The 21356-nt window shown below is 40.4% G+C and overlaps 1 protein-coding gene across 2 annotated transcripts in view; it reads right to left on the bottom strand.

Annotated features, from left to right (window-relative positions):
• SNX7 (sorting nexin 7) overlaps nucleotides 1–15258 on the bottom strand; it is a 108452-nt gene extending 93194 nt beyond the window's left edge. For both annotated transcript variants that reach the window (XM_030327459.1, XM_030327458.1), the window contains exon 1: nucleotides 15079–15258. In XM_030327459.1, coding sequence (XP_030183319.1) covers nucleotides 15079–15258 — 180 coding nt within the window. The remainder of the gene's footprint in view (nucleotides 1–15078) is intronic.
• Nucleotides 15259–21356: the final 6098 nt, after the last annotated feature.

Raw genomic sequence — 21356 nt, 5'->3', positions numbered from 1 at the left:
TAAAACTACTCCCCTACACCAAAGCTCCATCTTTATAAATAGTTTCCAGAGAAAAGGCTGAGTTGCCTCGTTACCTAGCCACATCAACAACCTTAAGGGCATTCCTGAAGAGACTTAATCTATGCTTATAATGTATCAAGAAAACCAGTAGACAGTTAAAACACCTGTACCAACAATATTCTTATCCCCTGAAATAACATGACTAATACTATTTATCATGAATTACTCAAACGGGGAGCTATACACACACAGGCGCACTTCAGAGATATTGAGGTTTCGGTTCCAGGCAACCACAATAAAGGGAATATTGCAATAAAGTGAATCAAATGAATTTTGTGGTTCCCAGAGCATATAAAAGCTATGTTTACATGAAACTGTAGTTTATTAAGTGTGCAATAGCATTATGTCTAGAAAATGTACAGTACATACTTTAATTACAAAACCCTTCCTTGCTAAAAAATGTTAACCATCATCAGAGCTTTTAGTGAATTATAATCTTTTTGCTGGTGGAGAGCCTTGCCTTGATGTTGATGGCTGCTGACCTATCAGGGTGGCTGCTGAAGGTTGGGGTGGCTGCGGCAATTTCATAAAATAAGACAACAGTGAAGTTTGCCTCATCAATTGGATCTTCCTTTCATGAACGATTTCTTCTTAGCATGGGATGCTGTTTGATACCATTTTACCCACAGTAGAACTTCTTTTGAAATGGGAGTCAGTCTTCTCAAACCCTGCTGCTGCTTTATTTACTAAGTTGAGTCATATCCTGAATACTTTGCTATCATTTCAACAATCTTCACAGCATCTTCAGCAGGAGTAGTTTCCATCTCAAGAAACCACTTTCTTTGCTCTTCCATAAGCAGCAGCTCCTCATCTGTGAAAGTTTCATCATGAGATTGCAGCCATTCAGTCACATATTCAGGCTTCACTTCTAGTTCTCTTGCTATTTCCACCACACCTGCAGTTACTTCCTCCACTGAAGTCCTGAGCCCCTCCCAGTCATCCAGGAGGGCTGGAATCTGCTTCTTCCAAACTCCTGCTCATGTTGATATCACGACCTCTTCCCATGAATACAAGTGTTCTTAATGGCATCTAGAATGGTGAATCCTTCCCAGAAGTTTATCAATTTACTTTGCCATCAGATCCATCAGAAAAATCACTATGGCAGCTATGGCCTTATGAATCATATTTCTTAAATGGTAAGACTTAAGGAGTTGAAATTACTCCTTGATCCATGGGCTGCAGAATGGATGTTGTGTTAACAGGTGTGAAAATATTAATCTCATTGTCCATCTCCATCAGAGATCTTGGGTGACCAGGTGCATTGTCAATAAGCAGCGATATTTTGAAAAGACTCTTTTTTTTTTTTTTCCTGAGCAGGAGGTCTCAACAGTGGACTTAAAATATTCTGTAAACCAGGTTGTAAACAGATATGCTATCATCCAGGCTTTATTGTTCCATTTATCGAGCACAGAGTAGATTTATAATTCTTAAGGGCTCTAGGATTTTCAGAATAGTCAATGAGCACTGGCTTCAACTTAAAGTCACCAGCAGCAGTAGCCCCTAACAAGACAGTCAGCCTGTCTTTTGAAGCTATAAAGCCTGGCATTGACTTCTCCTGTCTATAGCTATGAAAGTTGTACATGGCATCTTCTTCCAATAGAAACTTGTTCTACATTAAAAATATGTTGTTTAATATAGCCACCTTCATTAATTATCTTTACTAGACTTTCTGGATACTTTGCTGCAGCTTCTACATCAGCACTTGTTGCTTCACCTTGACTTTGATGTTATGGAGATGTGTTATTTCCTTAAACCTCATGAACTTATCTCTGCTGGCTTCAAACTTTTCTTCTGTAGCTTCTTCATCTCTCTCAGTCTTCACAGAGTTGAAGAGCATTAAAGCTTTGCTCTGGATTAGGATTTGGGTTAAGGAAATATTGTGGCTGGTTTGATCTTCTACCCAGACCACTGAAACTTTCTCCATATGAGTAATAAAGATGTTTCATTTTCTTATCATTAGTGTGATCACTGGAGTAGCACTTTTAATTTCCTCCAAGAACTTTTCCTTTGCATTCACAACTTGGCTATTTGGTGCAAGAGGCAAAGCTTTTGGAATATCTCGACTTTCAACATGCCGTCCTCACTAAGCTTAATCATTTCTAGCTTTTCATTTAAAGCGAGAGACATGTGCCTCTTCCTTTCACTTGAACATTTAGAGGCTACTGTAGGGTTATTAATTGGCCTAATTTCAATACTGTTGCGCCTCAGGAAATAGGGAAGCTCAAGGAGAGGGGACAGCAACAGGGTAATGACTCGTCAGTGGAGGAGCCAGAACACACACATTTATGTATTAAGTTTGCCGTCTCATATGGTTGCAGTTTGTGGCACCCCACAAAAAATGACAATAACAACATCAAACATCACTGATCACAGTCACCATTAACAAATATAATAACAGCTAAAAACTGAAATGTTGCAAGAATTTCCAAAATGTGACACAGAGACACAAAGTGAGCAAATACCGTTGGGAAATGGTGCCAACAGATTTGCTCGACACAGGGTTACCACAAACCTTCAATTTGTAAAAAATGCCATATTTGCAAAGCCTGCAGTAAAGGAAAGAGCAATAAAATGAGTAAGCCTGTAATAAAGCATTTAAAAGACAATACCAGGGGCGCCTGGGTGGCTCAGTCAGTTGAGCGTCTGACTTCGGCTCAGGTCATGATCTCACAGTCTTTGAGTTTGAGCGCCGCATCAGGCTCTGTGCTAATAGCTCAGAGCCTGGAACCTGCTTCAGATTCTGTGTCTCCCTCTCTCTCTGGCCCTCCCCTGCTCATGCTCTGTCTCTCTCTGTCTCAAAAATAAATAAAAACATTAAGAAAAAAAGAATTAAAAAAAAAAAAGACAATACCAGAATTCCAGTAGCACTCTCAATAGTAACTAAAAAATGTACAGAAACAAATACGTGTGTGAGTCTCTGAAGATCTCATTACAAGTGCAAAATAGATGCTTATAAAACTTAAAAACATTAATCTTATATTTATATACCATAATAGCAAATACTGAAATTTTCTAAATAGCAAATACAGGACAGCGACTGTGCCTCTGCACCATATACTTACTCTATTTCATTTCATCATCTCAATAACATGATGGAAGTCAGTGCAATTATCATCATCTGCATTTTATAAATCATAAGTTTATCAACCACAAGGGATGATAATAAATCGCTGATCTCAACTGGCAGAGCCAAAGCTCAACCATCACTTCCAGCACATGTGTGCACACAAAAAGCACCCAGTATAGCAGCTTTACTTCATTCTACAAATGTTCACTGAATGTCAAGCATGTGTCAGGCACTGGATTGGGGCTGTAACAGCAGCCAAGACTGGCATGCTTCTGAGGCTCTTATGAAGTTTACACTTTAGTTAAGTGGGAGGGTTGGAGATAATAAGTAAAAATAGAGAAAAAACAAGAAAATCCAGATATGAGTAGGTATTGATAAACAAGGGAGTAAATTCCCCCAAAAAAGTAGGGTGGGTTGCTGGGGTTAAGGAGTTAAAGGCAGGGAGCAACGGGGATGCTCTTGACAGAGCTATAAGGGAAAGTGTCTTTAAGGAGGTAATGTTGAAAAGGAGCCAATCATGAAAAACACTGAGGGAAACGGATTCTGGTCTGGAAAACCAATGAAGTCTATGACAGGAAAGAACTCAGAATGCGGGAGGACCAGAAAGGTGGCAAATGGCTGCAACAAAGCAAATAGCTTTGAAGGTATAAACAACAAAACTCATTTTAACATGAACTGCCTCAGAATTATTAAGTATTCACATCCTCATTCTACAGGTCTTGAAAAACAGGATGGGAGAACTCCACGATAAATGAATGTTCCACATTCATTGTCCAAAGCAAGAAATCTGTTGTACAACTAGAGGTTTTTAAGGATCCATATGGGCTTGAGACTATCATAAGCATTAGCTGATTGGACTAATGACTGGATAATTTCTTACCTAGTGGACAATTTTCTTTTTTGTATTTAATACCTATAGAAAAAAATGGTTTTACTTATTCAGAGAGGTCCAACATGCCGTTGCCTATAACTTTGTCACAAGACCATTGTGGGAGATGTTCCCAGTGACCCTCTGTCTTCCTATGAGAAGATTATATCTCCTAGTCAACTGCCAGGTGACTTTCAGCACCTCCTATGGAAGGATTAATTTCCCACCGCAATGGATTTGATCAGTGACTTATTTGGATAATGGCATATATCTGGGCAGATTTGAAAGCCATTGCCTATTTCCACCAGCACTCATATTCTTTTCCCTCTGCCAGAGGAATGTCAGGTCCCAGTTAGGAGTCTCTCCTTCAGTCTTGATCCCTAAATGAAGAAGACATGTGTAACAGACTCAAAACTTGGAACAGACTCACAGTTCAGTTACAGTTGACAGGTTTACGAGAAAGAAATAAGCTTTTATTATAAGCAAGCCACTGAGATCTTGTGGCCTGTACTACAGCATAACTAGTGAAAGTTGATGAAGATAATCATTCAGTGTTCAATTAAATATATAAAAATGCATTTATGTATGTATGCATATATGTATGTATGTACATACACACGCTTAACTTTCTCAGAGTTAGTACCAAAGAACAAATTAGGGATTTTTTTTCCCCCAATTTTGAAGATTCCTATACCAAGAGTTTGCCATTTGCTTTTGATCACACATAATAAGGCTTTCAATATTAAGTAGAATTTCTCTTTCTAATGTTTTATTGTAAATGATTAACCTTTTCATTTTTTTTAAATGTTTACTTTATTTTTGAGACAGAGAGAGACAGAGTGCGAGTGGGGGAGGGGGAGAGAGAGAGGGAGACACAGAATCTGAAGCAGGCTCCAGGCTCCAAGCCATCAGCACAGAGCCTGACGTGGGACTTGAACTCACAAACTGTGAGATCATGACCTGAGCCGAAGTCAGATGCTCAACTGACTGAGCCACCCAGGCACCCCTAACCTTTTTCATTTTAAAATAGAAATTTTATTTCTTCTACCAAAAAATTAAAGCCATGACTAAAAAATAATAAAATTACAAGAAAATGAACCTAAAAGTATTATGCTAAATGAAAGAGAACAGAGACAAAAGACCACATATTGCCTGATTCAATTTATATGAAATTTCCTGAAAAAGACAATCTGTAGAGACAGAAAATAGTAGATTAGTGCTTGTCTATGACTGGGAGTAAAAACAGAGATTAATTGTAAATGATGTGATGGATTTGGTGGTGGGGGGGGATATAAAAGTGGTCTAAAACCGGTTTGCAGTGATGATTGTACAACTCATTAAATTTAATTAAAAAAAAATCATTCACCTCTGGATGAAGTTTATAGTATATAAATTATACCTCACTGTAGTTTAAAAACAATCACAAAGAGTATGTTATACCAAAGCATTTCTCAAAGTAAAACAAACATATGTGTGTGTGTATATATATATATATATATATACACACACACACATACACACTTGTATATATATATATATAATTATACATACATATGTGCATTATATATAAATATATAATTATTTCAGTTTTGATTTTTAAAACTACTGGTTTAACCTTCTGTTTTATCATAAGTGCATTTTACTGATTTTTTTACATCAGTATTTGCTAATAAATTTGATTTCCTGACTCTATCCTTTTTTATTAGCACTATAGGTATCAACATTGTGTTATCCAGCATGATTGGTGTATGCAGTTCCAGAGCTACTACAATATTCCATTTAAATCAGAAAATCTTTCAAGCATATAAATTTTCACTTGTTTATTGAGAAAACTTTAACATGCATTTCTAAAGGGAGTAACTGTAAAAGTTTATTTTAACTTCACAATTAGTCTTATTACAGCCTCTTCTGTCCTCTTTGGAAAGTGTGGGATACAAATAAATACAAGAATAAAATAAATTTTGAACACTACAACCGAGAGCTGTTGAATCTGGTTTTTTTTGATCACACTCATTTGTAAAACTGTAGCAGGTTCTCAGTGCAGAGTTATATTAGAATATCCTCTCAGAACCTCAAGGATACAGAAATAAAATTCCACCTTTAAAACTCAATACAGTAGGGGCTCCAGGCTGATTTAGCTGGAAAGGCATGGGACTCCTGATCTCAGGGTCATGATCGAGCCCCACATTAGGTGTAGAGATTACTAAAAAAGTATAAAAACCTTTAAAAATAAGAACTCAATAAAGTATACTTTTTAGAGTATATTCCATTCAAATCTGGAGACTTTTGAAATCATTTTCCAAAAATATTTTTAATAATACTCCCCATTGTCATGGACCAATAAATAAATAAATACTGTTGTCTGCATAAAAACCTTTGCTAAAGGTTCCCATGGATTTTTATCTTTTGGCTATACAACATCCAGTCCCTTTTCCAAATATAACATTGACTATAGTTTCTGCTGGTGCCTATCCCTTTCTGCACCTGCATTTCCAGCCTTCAAATCTACTCTGTGAGCCAGCTAATATTCACCATTTCATTCCTTTCCTGCCATAATTAGTTTCCATTGCTTGCAACTGAGCTTCCTGATTGAGATAGGTGCTACTGGCTTTAAAAAAAAAATTATTTTTCCAGGTAAAAGAAGGTTCCTAAATGATTCCCTTGGGTTTTTGGTTTTGTTTTGTTTGCTTTGTGTTTATTTCTTCTAATACAATCCAAACAGGATATTTGTCCAGGAGTGACACTTACATAGCTCTGTGTCATCCAGCAATAATATTTACTGACCATTTATTAAAACCAATTTGTTTTAATTCTATTTGGTTTAGTATCCTGATAGGAAAGACCAACACAATACAAACTGAATTTACTGAAAACAGATCATTGGCAAATTACTGTAATAACTGGGTCTATACACAGGGGAAAAAAAGTCACAGGCCATATCATTCATTAACATATTTATCCCATAAATATTTAAAGTTCTTATTCCCTTACCATCAAGAATTGTAATCTATTGGAGACAAACAAGCAATCAAAATTTTACAGATAAGAAATAAATACCTCTTCATAAGACAGTGTAGTATTACGAGATTGAAAACAGTATTATGGGAAGCACACAGTGAAGAAATTAATTCTAGCTGAAGAATGAAGAAAGTCTTAGGTAAGAGATAACTTCACATTAGGCCATAAAAAACACAAAGGAATTTGTGAAACAAAGTGAAACAACCTACATCAGTGCTTCTAGATCAGTACTTTTCAAATTGTAAGGTGCAAACAAATCACTGGGGAGTCCTGGAAACCTATAGATTGATTCATTTGGCCTGGAAAGTGGGTTCTGTGACTGCATTTCTAAGGAGCGCCCAGGTGATGTGATAGATTCATAGACTCTTGAGTAGTAAGGCTGTAGAGGACACAATCTGGAGGCAGGAGAGCCAGCGTGCAGCCTGATCAAGCCCCTCGAGTGGCAAAATGTGTGCTCTGGAAACATCAGCATACTTGTGAGCATGTGGGATAGACTAGAGGCAGAAGATGAGAAGACTCAGACTTTATGAAACTACCTCAGCAGTTCTCAGAAGTAGCTGTAGAACAACTCTGCTTGTAGCAGTGGGAACAGAAAGAAGGCACTGATTCCAGAGATAGCAAGAAGATAAAACTGATGGGGACTTTTTACATATGTCGGGACATGGAGAATGAATGAAAGGGTAAGTAGAAGGTAATGCTAAGTATTTTATCTGGGCTATTTAAGAAATTGTCACATCACTAGCAGAGAATTAAATGGAAACAATAACCAATGTGGGAAGAGAGATATAAAAACTAGGTAGTGGCAGAACATAGTTTGATTTGGGAATTAGGTTGAAGAGAGGAGTAGGATCATCTAATTAAGACTTTCCACTGCTCTTGCCATTGAATTTAGTAAGTTAAAATTCCATTTGTAACAGCCTCTTAATAGTGGAAAGGGATGGTCCGATTGTCACACCCTCCTCTCCTCTGGGACAGTTAGTCATCCAGCTTGTGCTAAAACTTTTTTAGTGGCAGAATTCATGACCATGCTGAGTAATCCCTTTTCATTTTGGAAACTTCAATTAGAAAATCCTTCTATTGGAGTGCTGAGGTGGCTCAGTTGGATAAGCATCCAACTTCGGCTCAGGTCATAATCTCAAGGTTCTGGAGTTTGAACCCTGCATTAGGCTCTCTGCTGTCTGTGCAGAGCCTACTTGGGATTCTCTCTCTCCGCCCCCCCTCTGCCCCTCCCCTACTTGCTCGCTCGCACTCTCTCTCTCACAAAATAATAAACATTAAAAAAAGAAAATTCATCCATAAATGAACCTAAAACTTGTCTCCTCCTATTTTTGACCTAGCAGTTCTAGTTTCACCCTTCAAAACTACAATCATCTAACCAACCTAGATCATAACAACTCTTCAGAAAGAATTAACCGAAGTCTTTTCCAAGCTAAACTACTTTTTGTTCTTCCTCAGCCTTTCTTCATATGTCAAAACACAGCATCAGTGAAACCCCTTTGTTTATTCTCCTTCACAATGGCACATGTGTGGCAAGACTTGCTGGGGCAGCCTTCCCCAATGCTCATGCTAGTGTAAGACAGTGTAGATGGATCCAAGCCCTCTGTCTGCTAACAGCCCAAACAAGATCTCAGGCTCAGTCTCAATACAGCATTCCAAAGAATCAATAACAGGGCACTGGCATCTGGATGAGATAATATATCCCTCTGCCAATTTCTGATAGAGACATTGATTTCCCTTTAAAATACAGAGAATGGAATGAAACTTCGGAAGTGGCATGGACAATTCAGATTACAGACTACAACTAATACTCCCTACAACCTTGAAAATATGGTGTCTGTTTAGATTCAATATCATGTCATTTGTGTAAACTGATCTTTCTTTCAGTCACTGAAAACCACTAGGAAGGTTTGTACCTAAAATGATCCCATTCAAGGTCTCCCTAAACTTACTCTGAAATTTATTTATTTATTTACATTCTATTGCTGACCTTATATGCTTATACATAAGGAGAATTTGAGGATTTTTTTAATGTTTATTTATTTTTGAGAGAGAGAGAGAAAGAGAGAGAGAGAGAGAGAGTGGGAGAAGGAGTATGAGTGGGGAAGGGGCACAAAGAGAGGGAGACACAGAATCTGAAGCAGGCTCCAGGCTCTGAGCTGTCAGCACAGAGTCCAACACAGGGCTTGAACTCATGAGCCATGAGATCATGACCTGAGTCAAAGTTGGATGTTTAAATGACTGAGCAACCCAGGCTCCCCAGAACTTGAGGATTTTTTAGCTCCTTTCTACTTCACTCACCATTCTTCCTCCTCTGGGAGGAATATAAGAGTACTTAACACGTAAGAAGGCTATGATGGTAGATGGTGGAACCTGTAGCGGTAGGAATAAATGTCCTAGATCGGTGCTACTTTCCTTTGCTTTATGAGTTCCTCTTTTTTTAACCATCAAAATGGTAAGACCCACTGAGGCAGGATCAGGATGTAGGCCAGGGAAAGGAGAATATATGACCTGACTGCTATAATCCTACATTCTAGATTTTAAGTGAGTTAGACAGTTGAGAATGCACACACACATATACACACAAATATTCACATATATTCGTGGATGCTTGCACACTATATGTACACACATAACCTATACATACATATACATTCATACATTCACACATTACACACATATGTATGCACATATGTGTGTGCATATGTATGTACAATATGTGTGTTGTTTTTATATTTCAGTGCAGATTACCAAGGGAACTACTCACTCATTTATTCACATTTCTTGAGTAACCATAAGTTAAGCCAGTAATAAAATAATGATCTGTTTAGGCTTCTGCTCAAACTGATAGTCACTAGCCACAGTCGACAACTTCTATTTTTATTTTTTTTTTACTTTTTTTAATGTTTGTTTATTTTTGAGAGAGACAGAGACAGAGTGTGAGTGGGGGAGGGGCAGAAAGAGAGGGAGACACAGAATCCGAGCTGTCAGCACAGAGCCCAATGCGGGGCTCCACTCACAGCCTGTGAGATTATGACCTGAGCTGAAGTCGGACACTCAACCAACCGAGCCACCCAAGCGCCCTTACAGCTTCTATTTTTAATTAAATACAATTAAAAGGTCAGTTCCTTAGATGTACTAGTCACATTTCAAGTGCTCAAAAGCCACATGTGGCTAATGCTGCCACATTTAGACAGGCAGATATAGAATATGCCCATTATTGCAGTTCTTTTGGACAACAGAATCCTATGGTGCCTGTGCATAGCTGCTGAAGAGTCAACAGTGCTGACTAAAGGCAGGAACTATTCACAAATTCTTACACATAGTAACTCATTTAATTCTCATATTTATTATCAGTCCTCATTTTACAGATGAAGAATCTGAGGCATTGAGAGGCTAAGTAATTTGCCCAAGGAAACAAAGCTATTAAGCCGTGGAGCCAGGATTTCAAATACAGACATTTCTTACATATCAGATCCAAAAAGCACAGTGTCCCGCTGGATAAAGCACAACCTGCACTGCCTTTTTGAATCTAGCCTTGGGGGCTGCACAGTATCGCCTCCACCACACCTAAATCATCAGGCAGTCACAATCCCACCCAGATTCAAGGAGGGGGCAGAGATCCCATCTCTCGATAGGAAGGTGGCAGGTCACAGAAGAGCATATAGGATGCATACAGGATAGGAGATAGAGATGTGGCTATCTTTATCCAAAGCTACTGGCCACATTTTGTACTATGTCTTATGCTGGTTATTCTTTATTTTCACCCCCAATCTGCCAGCTCCCACCATCTATCTACTCTGTGCTTGGGAGGCCAACCCCTACAGATAACATCACCTGAGTGGCTTGCCCAGGGAAGGTCACAAGCAGGAGATCCAATAGCAGGAGGAGAGGAACTCAAGGAGTATACTGCCTATTTCTCCCTTCCTTTGGCACCACATTTCTGGCAGAGGCACACTTCTGGCTACATCTCTGTAAATACAGCTCCTGTGAAAGTGGCCCCTTTTCTACAGATCCAGCTTTCATCAGATTCCAGCAACACTGTATCTGTCCTCTTCCCATTAAACGCTAGGTGCTAATGGATTTTTTTTTTTTTTTTTTTTTTTTTGGCCTCAGCAAGTTTCTAACTACCTCAGTATCCTTCGTTTGTTCCTGAACCCTGCCCCAAATTCTATAAGTAGTTGTGTTAAACATTCTTCATTTCAGTCACTGTTGAGAATTCTGATTGTTATCAGGGCCATAACTGAACAGAGACAGTTCAGGGAACAAATATGAAGAATTAATAACCAAACTTCCATTATCTTCTTCTATGTATCTGACAGAATTGGTGAATAGAATAATTATGTCCCTCTATCACTATGTTGGGATTGACAGATTTCCAATATACATAGGAACTGGTTGTCGCAAAAGCTATATTCTATTATTCTTTCAAAAAGAACGTTTTTCACAAAAATGAGTGATTCTTTCAAAAGCATTGTTTAAATAAACATGCTCATTGTTGTATTTCTGATTTATCATAAAAACAATTTTCTATCCTTCTTATAAAACCAGATCACCTCTCTCTTTTCAAAGTGTTTATAAACAAAATACTAAAAAGTTCTATTGCTCTCATAGCTTTGCTGGAGACTGAAATTAAGCCTACCTATACCTTCCAGAGCTTCATTTTTGCCCATTACATTAAAAAAAGAGTTTTTGGGGCGCCTCGGTGGCTCAGTCGGTTGCGTCCGACTTCGGCTCAGGTCATGTTCTCACAGTTCATGGTTCGAGCCCTACATTGGGCTCTGTGCTGACAGCTCAGAGCCTGGAGCCTGCTTCGGATTCTGTGTCTCGCTCTCTCTCTGGCCCTCCCCCGCTCACACTCTGTCTCACTCTCTCTCAAAAATAAATAAACATTAAATTTTTTTTGAAAAAAATAAAAAATAAAATTTAAAAAGGATTTTTTTTTTTTTTTTTTTTTTTTTTTTTTTTTTTTTTTAGTTTTGGTGCACCAGCCTGCAATCTATGTCCCCTCAAAGATGACTAGTGGTGAGGATAATTCCATCTGTAAATTGGCGGTTTATCTTAGATGATAATAGATCTCATTTTGTAGACCCGAATACCTTTTAGAAAGACCAATAACAAGATCTATCATTTACTGAGTACCAGGTAAGTACCTCAGTGTTTCACTGTGACCTAGCTACCTTTGCTATGTTTCAGTTACTCCTTCTACATATAACAGTATTTAATAAAAATAAAGGCTATATATTTTATTTCATATGTTATTTCTTTAAAAAATAACTTTTTTAAAAAAATAGAGAAACTGGACTCTTTTCTCTAAATTTTTTTGCAAGCTGCAGGTCATTTTGGCTCAGCTCTAACACTACTATTACACTATTATTATAATGTTTATCCTTTTTGTGTTTTTGAATCATTGGTCATGTTCCCCTACCTTCCAACATATATATTGACTCTTTGAAGTCAATATCGTCTACATTCCCTATGGTCTCTTGAGATTTGGTATCATTTTCTCCTCACTGGATTACTTGAAAACTCAGAACAATACATTGTTTTGTTTTCCATCTCTGCTGATTTATGTTGCCATTTAGAACTTGTCACATCCTCCACCTGGACTCCAAGACTGACAGCAAGAACTGAATCATGTATTTCTTTTTTCCAAATACTTAGCACAGTATCTTACACAAAAAATATTTAACATGTATTTGTCATGCACTTCCATCGTGGGAATAAAAGAATTAATAGTAAGCCAAAGACACCACTCTTTAAAAAACTTCTGGAGGGGAGTGTGATACATATTCACAAATAATCTAAGGGAAATGAACGCTAAATATGAAAGTAGTGGATCTCAAAGTACTAAAGGGTAATGACAGTATACTTTAGAAGTAATTGTTGAAAGCACCCCAGGGTAAACTGGTCAGTGGGTGAGTTCTACAGAGGAGCAGGCTATGAAAAGGGAGTGGTAGAGACAACAGGCCCAATGGAGAGGACTTTCTTAAATCTGCTTGTCTAAATAACTGTGGTTAATGGTTGTAAAATTCAACTAAATGAAATAAAGTAGGTAGCTAACTTAAAATTTTTCCAAGTATTGTTTTCAGACTTTAACAAACATTGTATCTTTCTTTACCTTAACCTATGCGCCCAGCCAGCTTCTACAAAAGTGGTTAACTTTTTCTAAGTGTCTACACGTGTAGTTATACCCTAACTAGGGTGGGTCCAGGTGTATGGAGCTGAAGCTTACATCCTTATAAAAAAAAAAAAAAAAAAAAAAAAAAAAAAAAAAAACAAAAACAGAACAAAATTAGAAAGAAAAAAACAAATGTTCATCTAGAAAGAGAAAAGAATCTCAACAGCTCTTGGAGCCTTCGAGATCTAGATTCCTTCCTTCCGAGATCTCTTCTGAGATCTTCTCAGATAGCTTTAGGCAATTACCAGACATGCTAACTTAGAAATGTTTCTGGGTGCAACCTAGAACATCAACAATTTTCAGTAACTTTCAACATTTCCAGAGGCCTAAAGCAAAGGAACATCTGAAGTTTAAATTTCAAATAGCTTCTCCTTAGATCTGCCTCTGACAAAGGGGGCATTTTTAAGAAGGGGCTGGGAAACTTAGAATCTGGGGAAAAAGAAAGCACAGGACAAAACAATCCTAGATGATTGTGATACACAGCTGCCACTCCCAACACTCTCCCTACCCCATGCTGGAAGTTTCACAATGCAGAGCCCTACACCAATACGCCTAGACTCATAGTTTCTTAGAAGGCATTGCAAAGCACTGGCCAATTGTCCTTGGTCTGAACATACAGAATGTGTGGAATATAAAAAGGCAGTGTTAATTTTTTTTTTTACAAGTGTACATAAAATAATTCCAATGCTTTAGGATTAAACACATTGAAAGGTCAAATTACTTTCTCAAGAGCACAAAGCTGATACTCTCTGTCTGAACACCTAGAATACAATCGTGCCTACCATTGCATTCAATCCTTAGGGGAGAAAGGAGTTTTGCATATCCCTCTCTGGGGCCACAGTCTGTTTGTTCAACTTGGTAACTTTGAGTTCACTCTCCCAGAATATAGCTGTGGTTAGGAATGCTGCTTTACCTAACACCTCAAGGTAACTAACATGTAGTACTTCACAGACTTCTCATCAATTAATACACTGTTGTCATCGCGTCTTCTATCAGCAGCAACGTTAAGAAACTGGGTTGACATTCTAACAGCCCTGCAAGAAAGGTATTTTTCTTTTCCTAAAAGAAATTACAACCACCGGTCTACAAGCGCCACAAGCCTACCACTAACCATCAGTTTCCCTGCAACTATACTACAAGTTAAGAGGGCCCTTTGGTCCTAGATTTCCCCGGGGAAAGGAAAAACGAAAGCGGCTGGCGGTGGGTTGGGTAGCAGTTGCTGGCCGAAAAAAATCCTCACTCCGTAACAGAGGAGCTTCCTGTTGGACCCAGGAACCGTTTTCCCTCTGAAGAGGGGATTCCCATGCCACCTCTTCTCGCTGGGCTTGAGACTCACCTCGGGTGTCAGTCACCCCGGCCTGAGACCCACAATCAGTAACACTAAATCAGTAATCATTTCTCTAGACTAGGATGAAATCTCTCCCAGAGTTCGGGGCTGGTTGCGCCCGAAAAGAAGCTGCTAGGGCGGGGGCACTTTTCGGGCCACTGCCTCCCTGGTTCGGAAACCGTCCGGATGAGGTGTCCGCGTCAGAGAAGAAAAGGGAAAGAGAAAAAGGGGGGGGGGGGGGGGGGGGGGGGGGGGGGGGGGTGGGGGGCGGGGGGGGGGGAATCACAACTTTGCAGACGCGGCAAAGCCAAGGCCGTGCCGAATCGAAGGTCAAAGTGCAGAGGAGGGAGCGGCTGTGGTTCGGTGCCCGGCCCGGACGCAGCCCCGGGTGCAGCCAGCTGCCTGGCGGGGCTGGGCGGCCGGGGGAGACCCCACCCATCTGCAGCTCCGAGCCTCCGCCGGGGACGCGCCAGCGCGCCGGGGCGGCCGCCACACCGCGGTGCCAACTCCTGGAGTTGACTTGGAACTTTCCCGGGACGCGCCGCCGCCGCAGCCCTCACCTTACTGAACACCTCCAGGTCGTCCTCGTCCTCGTCCAGATCCAGCACCTCGGCCTGGAGCAGGGTGGAGGAGCCGCTGCTGCCCAGGAGGGGGGCGTCGACCCCCGGGCTTTCCCCACCGGCGCCCCCAGCCGGGAGGCCGGAGGAGCGCGCCGGAGATGCCAGGCGCTCGCCCTCCATCCCGAGAGTGCGCGCCCGGCCCGCCGCGGCTGCCAGCCCCTCTCCCCCGAGCTTGCCCATTGGCTCCCGCGCATCCTGCACCTCCCCGGCCGGCCCCGCTCCAGCCCCTCGCCCGCTGCGCAGACGCGGAACTGCCGGGGCGAGCGCAGGGCCGGATCGTCCCCACCTGGCCTGGGGCCTGCGGGAGACTCGGGAGTGGGGCTCGCGGGCCCTGGCGAGGGTGGGGAAAGGGCCGCTGTGCGCTGCAGGAAAGGCGAGCACTCCCAACTAGGACGGGGGCGTCCTCCCACTGCCCTGGCTCGGGGACTGCCTAGCGTGGGTTTCCGCGGGGGCAGGGGTTTGGGCTTGAGCGACATAGCAAACCATCAACTTCAGGGAATCCGCAAGGAGGCTGGAAGGCAGCCGGCCCATCCGGCCCAGGGCAAAAGCCCATACTGTATTTTCTGTATTTAAATGGTTGTCTTTCTTCTTGGTTGTGGTTTTGGAGTCTTTGTTTGTTTTTTGTTTGTTTTTTTACTAAGGCTAATGCAAAAATAAAAGACCTGAAAAGCACCTCTGTTTTTGTAATTGATTTTTGACCCAGTGACCGGACTGTGTGGTCATCTCGCTGTCAAGCCAGGGAAGTTGGATTTAAAAACTATTTTCAGCCACTTTCCAATGTGCCTTTACTTCTGGAAGTCTTCCTGAAGTTAATGAGCAGGAACGTTTCTGAGAGCCGAGGACAGCGAGCAGGACTGGACCTTGCCACCAAGAAATGATCTTCAAACTTTGTGCTGCCAAGGCGAAGCTATAATTTAGTTGTTGACTGCTTATTATTATTTTTTAAAAAAAATACGTTCCAAAAACAATGGAAAATTGAATACAAATTGATGTATGTTGGGACCATCTCCACGTTTTATTATTTATTGCCCTCAGTCCCAGCCAGGTCTATTCTCCATCGCCCTGGAAGAATGTCTAGTAAGTTTGCACATAGTGAAGGAGGAGGCTAGGTCAGACGTGACTCCTGGCAAAATATTTAACCCAATGTTTAGAATTTTTAACTTCATAAAATTGAAAGGTATATATAAGATATTTGGGAGAAGTAGAGAATTTCTCTATTTCTTATTAGGGGACAAGGCCTTAATATGTGCTCACTTAGCCATTCAAATGTACCTCCCTTTGTACTTCTTCAGTCAGGCTGCTCAGCTGCCCTGTAAATGTACAGTCTTCTTCCTACACTTTATGGTTCCTGTGCCCATAATACCATTTCCTGCTCATCCTTCAGGAATTAACTAGAGTCCCATCTCTTTCAGGAAGACTTTCCAAATAACACAGCCTGTTCCCAGTTTAGCATTTAATTTTATGCCATCTTATAGACTGTATTTATTTATTTCATGTAAATGTCTTACATTCCTTAGTAAATGATAACATTTCAAGGGTAGGGATCACATTATTTATTAATAAGCCACAGTATCAGATATACTCAAAAAAGGCTCTATCCCAAGGTCTAAAAGGAATACAAGTTATTAAATAACCATTTTTTCCCTGTCTAAGCTCATTCTGGCTAGTGAGAGATTCAAGGTTTTCTAATTGCAGTCTGAACCAGGAAATTCTTAAGGATACTGTGACTCACACAATTGCCAAAAAGCATAGTGACAGGCTCAGAAAATGGGCAGAACAAACCAAGACTACACAGCTTGGATCACAACCAAAACCATGCCAGAGAACTAATGTGAGGACATTGCTGCCACCATTGCTGAACTCTGGATGCTATAGTACCTGCACATACTGCCATGAACACTGAGGTCACTGGACTTTGAGTACTGTCACCAACATGAGTACCACAACTGCCTCTGAGAAGTACCTCTGCTGTTGCTGCCACACACATACACACACAAATGGCCCCACAGTCCTCTTTCTTGGTGTTAATAGTTCTAGTTTCAAAACCCTGGAAGAAGGATCTGCTGGGCCCACCTGCCCAAGTCCCGCAGAGATTTCTAATATAGCTCAGCTTTGCCTCAAGCACTCGGGAATACAGTCCTTAGCTCCCCAAATCTATTCATTACTGGTGCTGTTCCAAGTCTAATATGTCTATTCCTTCCACAGTTCTGCAATCCTGTTGATATTTTGCAACTCATGGACTAAGTTTTTTAATTTAATTACCAACATGCCATGTCTGCTTATTCAATGGCATGAAAAATCCTAAACTGATACATAACAGTCTAAGCTTCCCGTTAAATGGGATCATCACTGGGCTCTATAATGGAAGAATTCTTATTTGGGTGCTAAAGCCTTTAAAATAGCATATTTCAAAATTTTAAGTACAGGTATAATACTAAAAGGAGGACAGGGTGCCTGGGTGGCTCAGTCGGTTAAAAGGAGGCCTACCCGGTCCTGTCCCTTGGTTCCTGGACTCTTATTCTGATTATAGGAGAAATAGTATCATATATTAAATTTTGGTTCTGAGAACGTACATCTTGTCAAAAACCTTCCTCTCTCTCTCACCTCCTCCAGGTGGAATCTCCTGAGACCATAACTGAGTCTTTCATACTACATTCAATCATCCATAAAGTCAACTGGTTCTGGTAATGGAATTCACGATAAGACAAGTCATGCCTTGGGCATTGCCCAGTGGTTTTGTTTCTTCTGCTGGAAGATGATTTAATTGATTAGAAGAAAAATGCTATATGCAAAGTCTGATGGGAAAGCAGTCAGTGAGTTCATGGATGATCATGTTGGGAGAAACTGAGCAGGAAAAACAAACCCGATGTATCCTTGCCACTAAGGACAAATCATGGTATGCTCTAGAAAGGTAGCAGAGAGTGGACCAGAAGTAATTGCTATTGTAGCAAGACGAACACTTAGCCATGGAAGTAGCCAGTTCTCCTTTAGTGCATGGGAAATCCATGTTACTAAGCTGGTGCATAGCATGCATCCCTACCATCATGGCTACTTGGTATGTGAGGCCACAGAACAAGCACAGCAGTACCTGGAAAAGCAACAGCATTAGCCTCCACAGAACAAGAATTCTTATCAAACATACTATTTGACCATATAAATTCATCAAATGGAGTTTTGAAAAACATTGCCATGGGCTATAAATATGCTTTTATTCTAGGACCATTCCAAGAGGTCCATCCACAGACATTTTCTCAAACCTCCTTGACTTCTGGATCCTACCTTGTTCCTTCTAAGTCCCACCCAACAACCGTTTAGCCCATGTCCTTGAAACAATATAGAATCTTTATCCCAGCCTCTCTCCTTTGAAGATTAGTAGCCATTGCTATGTACCATGGAGAGGATTTCTCTATTCCATTTCCCTTTTTCACAGGAATACACTGATTCCTGAATATGATAAGGAACCATCTGTAATTCAGATTTGTAATTTTTACCCCCTAGTTAACTGTTCAAATGGAACTCCCTATGTGATCCTAACAGTATGCCTGTTGGGAGCAAGAGCCAAATACTCATGCAATGTATACTTTAGGACTATTTTTATACATACCATTTCTACAAAAGTATGGTTTGCTGAAGGCTTATCTAATTTTATGATTTTTTGGTTTAATATAGCACCTATTTCATGATGAGCTGCTCAGGTCACACAGTCGCACAATGTCCCATTCTTAGGTGTTTAGTGTTTGTCAAAATCCCACAGCAAGCCAAGGGCTGGTTTCCCACATGAAAAAAGGAGGGCATGTTTTGCCTTAAAACTTTAGTGTTTTTGATTCCCTTTCAGAACTTATCACAGGTTCCAGAGAGCATCCTTGTTTCCACAGGCTCATCAATAAAATTATTAATAGTAGCTAATTGGTACCTCCCTTGAGTCAGACACTGTTATTAGTACATTATGTATGCTCACTCATTTAATTGTCAAAAACACCTTGTGAGAGGTGCTATTGTTAACATCCCCATTTTATAGACAAGGAAACTGAAGACCAAAGAGGTTTAGTAACTTACCCAAGGTAAGGAGTAAGTGGTAATTTACTCTCACTGAAAGACAGCATTATGTATGTTGCCTTAAAAAATAGAAACAAAGAATTATAAAGATATTTTGGGATTCTTGGTTCTTGAAAGAATAAGACTAAACATTTGAGCTGACACTCTGCCTGCCCCCAGGTGGGGTGGTAGGATTGGCCTGTATAATCTAAAAGTTTGAATTATCAAGAAAGAATAATGGAAGTGAAAATTTGTAAAATATGCACTCAATAATAAAACTTTTCTTCATCAGCCTGGGCTCCACGTGGGAAAGATATCTCCCCCAGTATCCTAATCATGGTTCAGCAAGTCACACTTCAAAAAATTAGTGTCCCTGGGTTGATGATATATACCTGGGACCTCTGGTGCAAACAAACACAAAATCTCTCTCTTCAAACCACTTCTGACAGTGTTTCTATAGATAAAACTGTACTGTAGATGAGATCACAATTCAAGTTAAAAACATTCTAAAAAAAAAAAAAAATCTACCATGTGCCAGAATCACTACATAAAACTATTAAAAGGATTAGAGTCTAAGGAACATAAAAGTATAAATCATTTAATAAATAAAAAGAATAAAAATAACTCTAAGATGTTATAAAAATAACTAAATATTGAGAAATGAAAAATACAGTCATTGTGCTGATGGTTAAATTTTTGCCTCTTCACTCCAAAGCATCTCTTGTTGCCCTGCTCTGTAATAATGGCATTGACATTTATCAATATTTCTGCTTTGCCACCTGGCATGATGTTAAGCCTTATCAATAGAGGACCTGGAAGGGCACTGGAGAAGTAAGGATTTTCCTTCCTTTTACTGGTATGCTCTCTTACCAGTGTCCTGTGGAGAGCCCTTTTTCCTCCTTTGTTTACCCCCTACAAAGTTTCTCTAGTGTTAAGTTTCCTGTACATCACAGCTTTTATGATGTTTTACCCACTATAAAACACACACAGCTGTGGTGGCATAGTCTGGAGACCCAGATATTGTGAGCCTGCCCCTGGCCCAGGTTGCCACACCCAATACCGTCTTCTCAGTCCTAGGCATGGACAGTCCAGGGGCACTGGAGTTCTGCCATCCCCTGACCTTTGTCCTGCACAGCCAGTCCAGAGCTGACCCAGTCTGAACTGAGCATGGACATGCACTTGACTCCTAAAGAGGGGGACCTCCCAAGCTCCTGACTCCAACAGTGTCCAGCAGCTTTTGGTGCTTAACAAGTTCAAGGCTTAGCACTTCCCAGAGTGTGGATTTTCAGCAGGTTCTGCTAATGAAGCACTTTGCTGACTTCACCATTCAGGAAGCCAACATGGTACTCTTTCCAATGATATCTGGATCTGAACCCTAACAGCGGAAGACCTTTACTTGGGTACTTATCTCAACACTAGGGGTAGTGGTCACATCTTATACATCTGCTATACTTACTTCTTTGCCATTCCTTTAAACACTCATTTCTTGCTCCAATCCCAGTTCAAAAATAAAGCTTTATATTAAATTTACCCTCTCAGGTGCACCTGGGTGGCTCAGTCAGTTAGGTGTCCAACTTCAACTCAGGTCATGATCTGGCAGTCCGTGAGTTCGAGCCCTGCGTCAGGGTCTGGGCTGAAAGCTCAGAGCCTGGAGTCTGCTTCAGATTCTGTGTCTCCCTCTTTCTCTGCCCCTCCCCTGCTCACACTCTGTCTCTCTCTCAAAAATAAATAAACATTAAAAAATAAAAAATAAAGATTTTAAATTTCCCCTTTCAAATGACCATGTGGTCCTATCTCCTGACTGGACTGTGAACAATACAGACTTGGTACTAGGAATGTTCCTAGGAGAGAGACCTACAAAAATGGCATTCTGGGTATCTTCTTACAACCAGTTGAATGAGTTTAAAAAACAACAACAACAACAAAAAAACAAAACAAAAAAACTTGAGCCTGGTCTACAGATGGGTCTTCATGATATGCTAGTGCTACCTTAAAGTAGCAGCTGTTAGCACTATACCCCCACTCAAGGGTAAACCTGGAGGACAGTGCTGAAGGAAAATTCTCTTAGTGGCCAGAACCTCAGGTATGAAATTTGGTCATCTACTATGTATGGAGTGAGAACTGTCCAGAAATATAGGTCTATATTAATTCATGGGTAGTTTGTAAATGGTTTGGTTGGATGG

This window comes from Lynx canadensis, chromosome C1 (assembly GCF_007474595.2).
Source record: "Lynx canadensis isolate LIC74 chromosome C1, mLynCan4.pri.v2, whole genome shotgun sequence".
Classification (NCBI taxonomy): domain Eukaryota; kingdom Metazoa; phylum Chordata; class Mammalia; order Carnivora; family Felidae; genus Lynx; species Lynx canadensis.
Note: the sequence above shows the minus strand (reverse complement) of the source record. Positions and strands in the feature narration are given on the sequence as shown.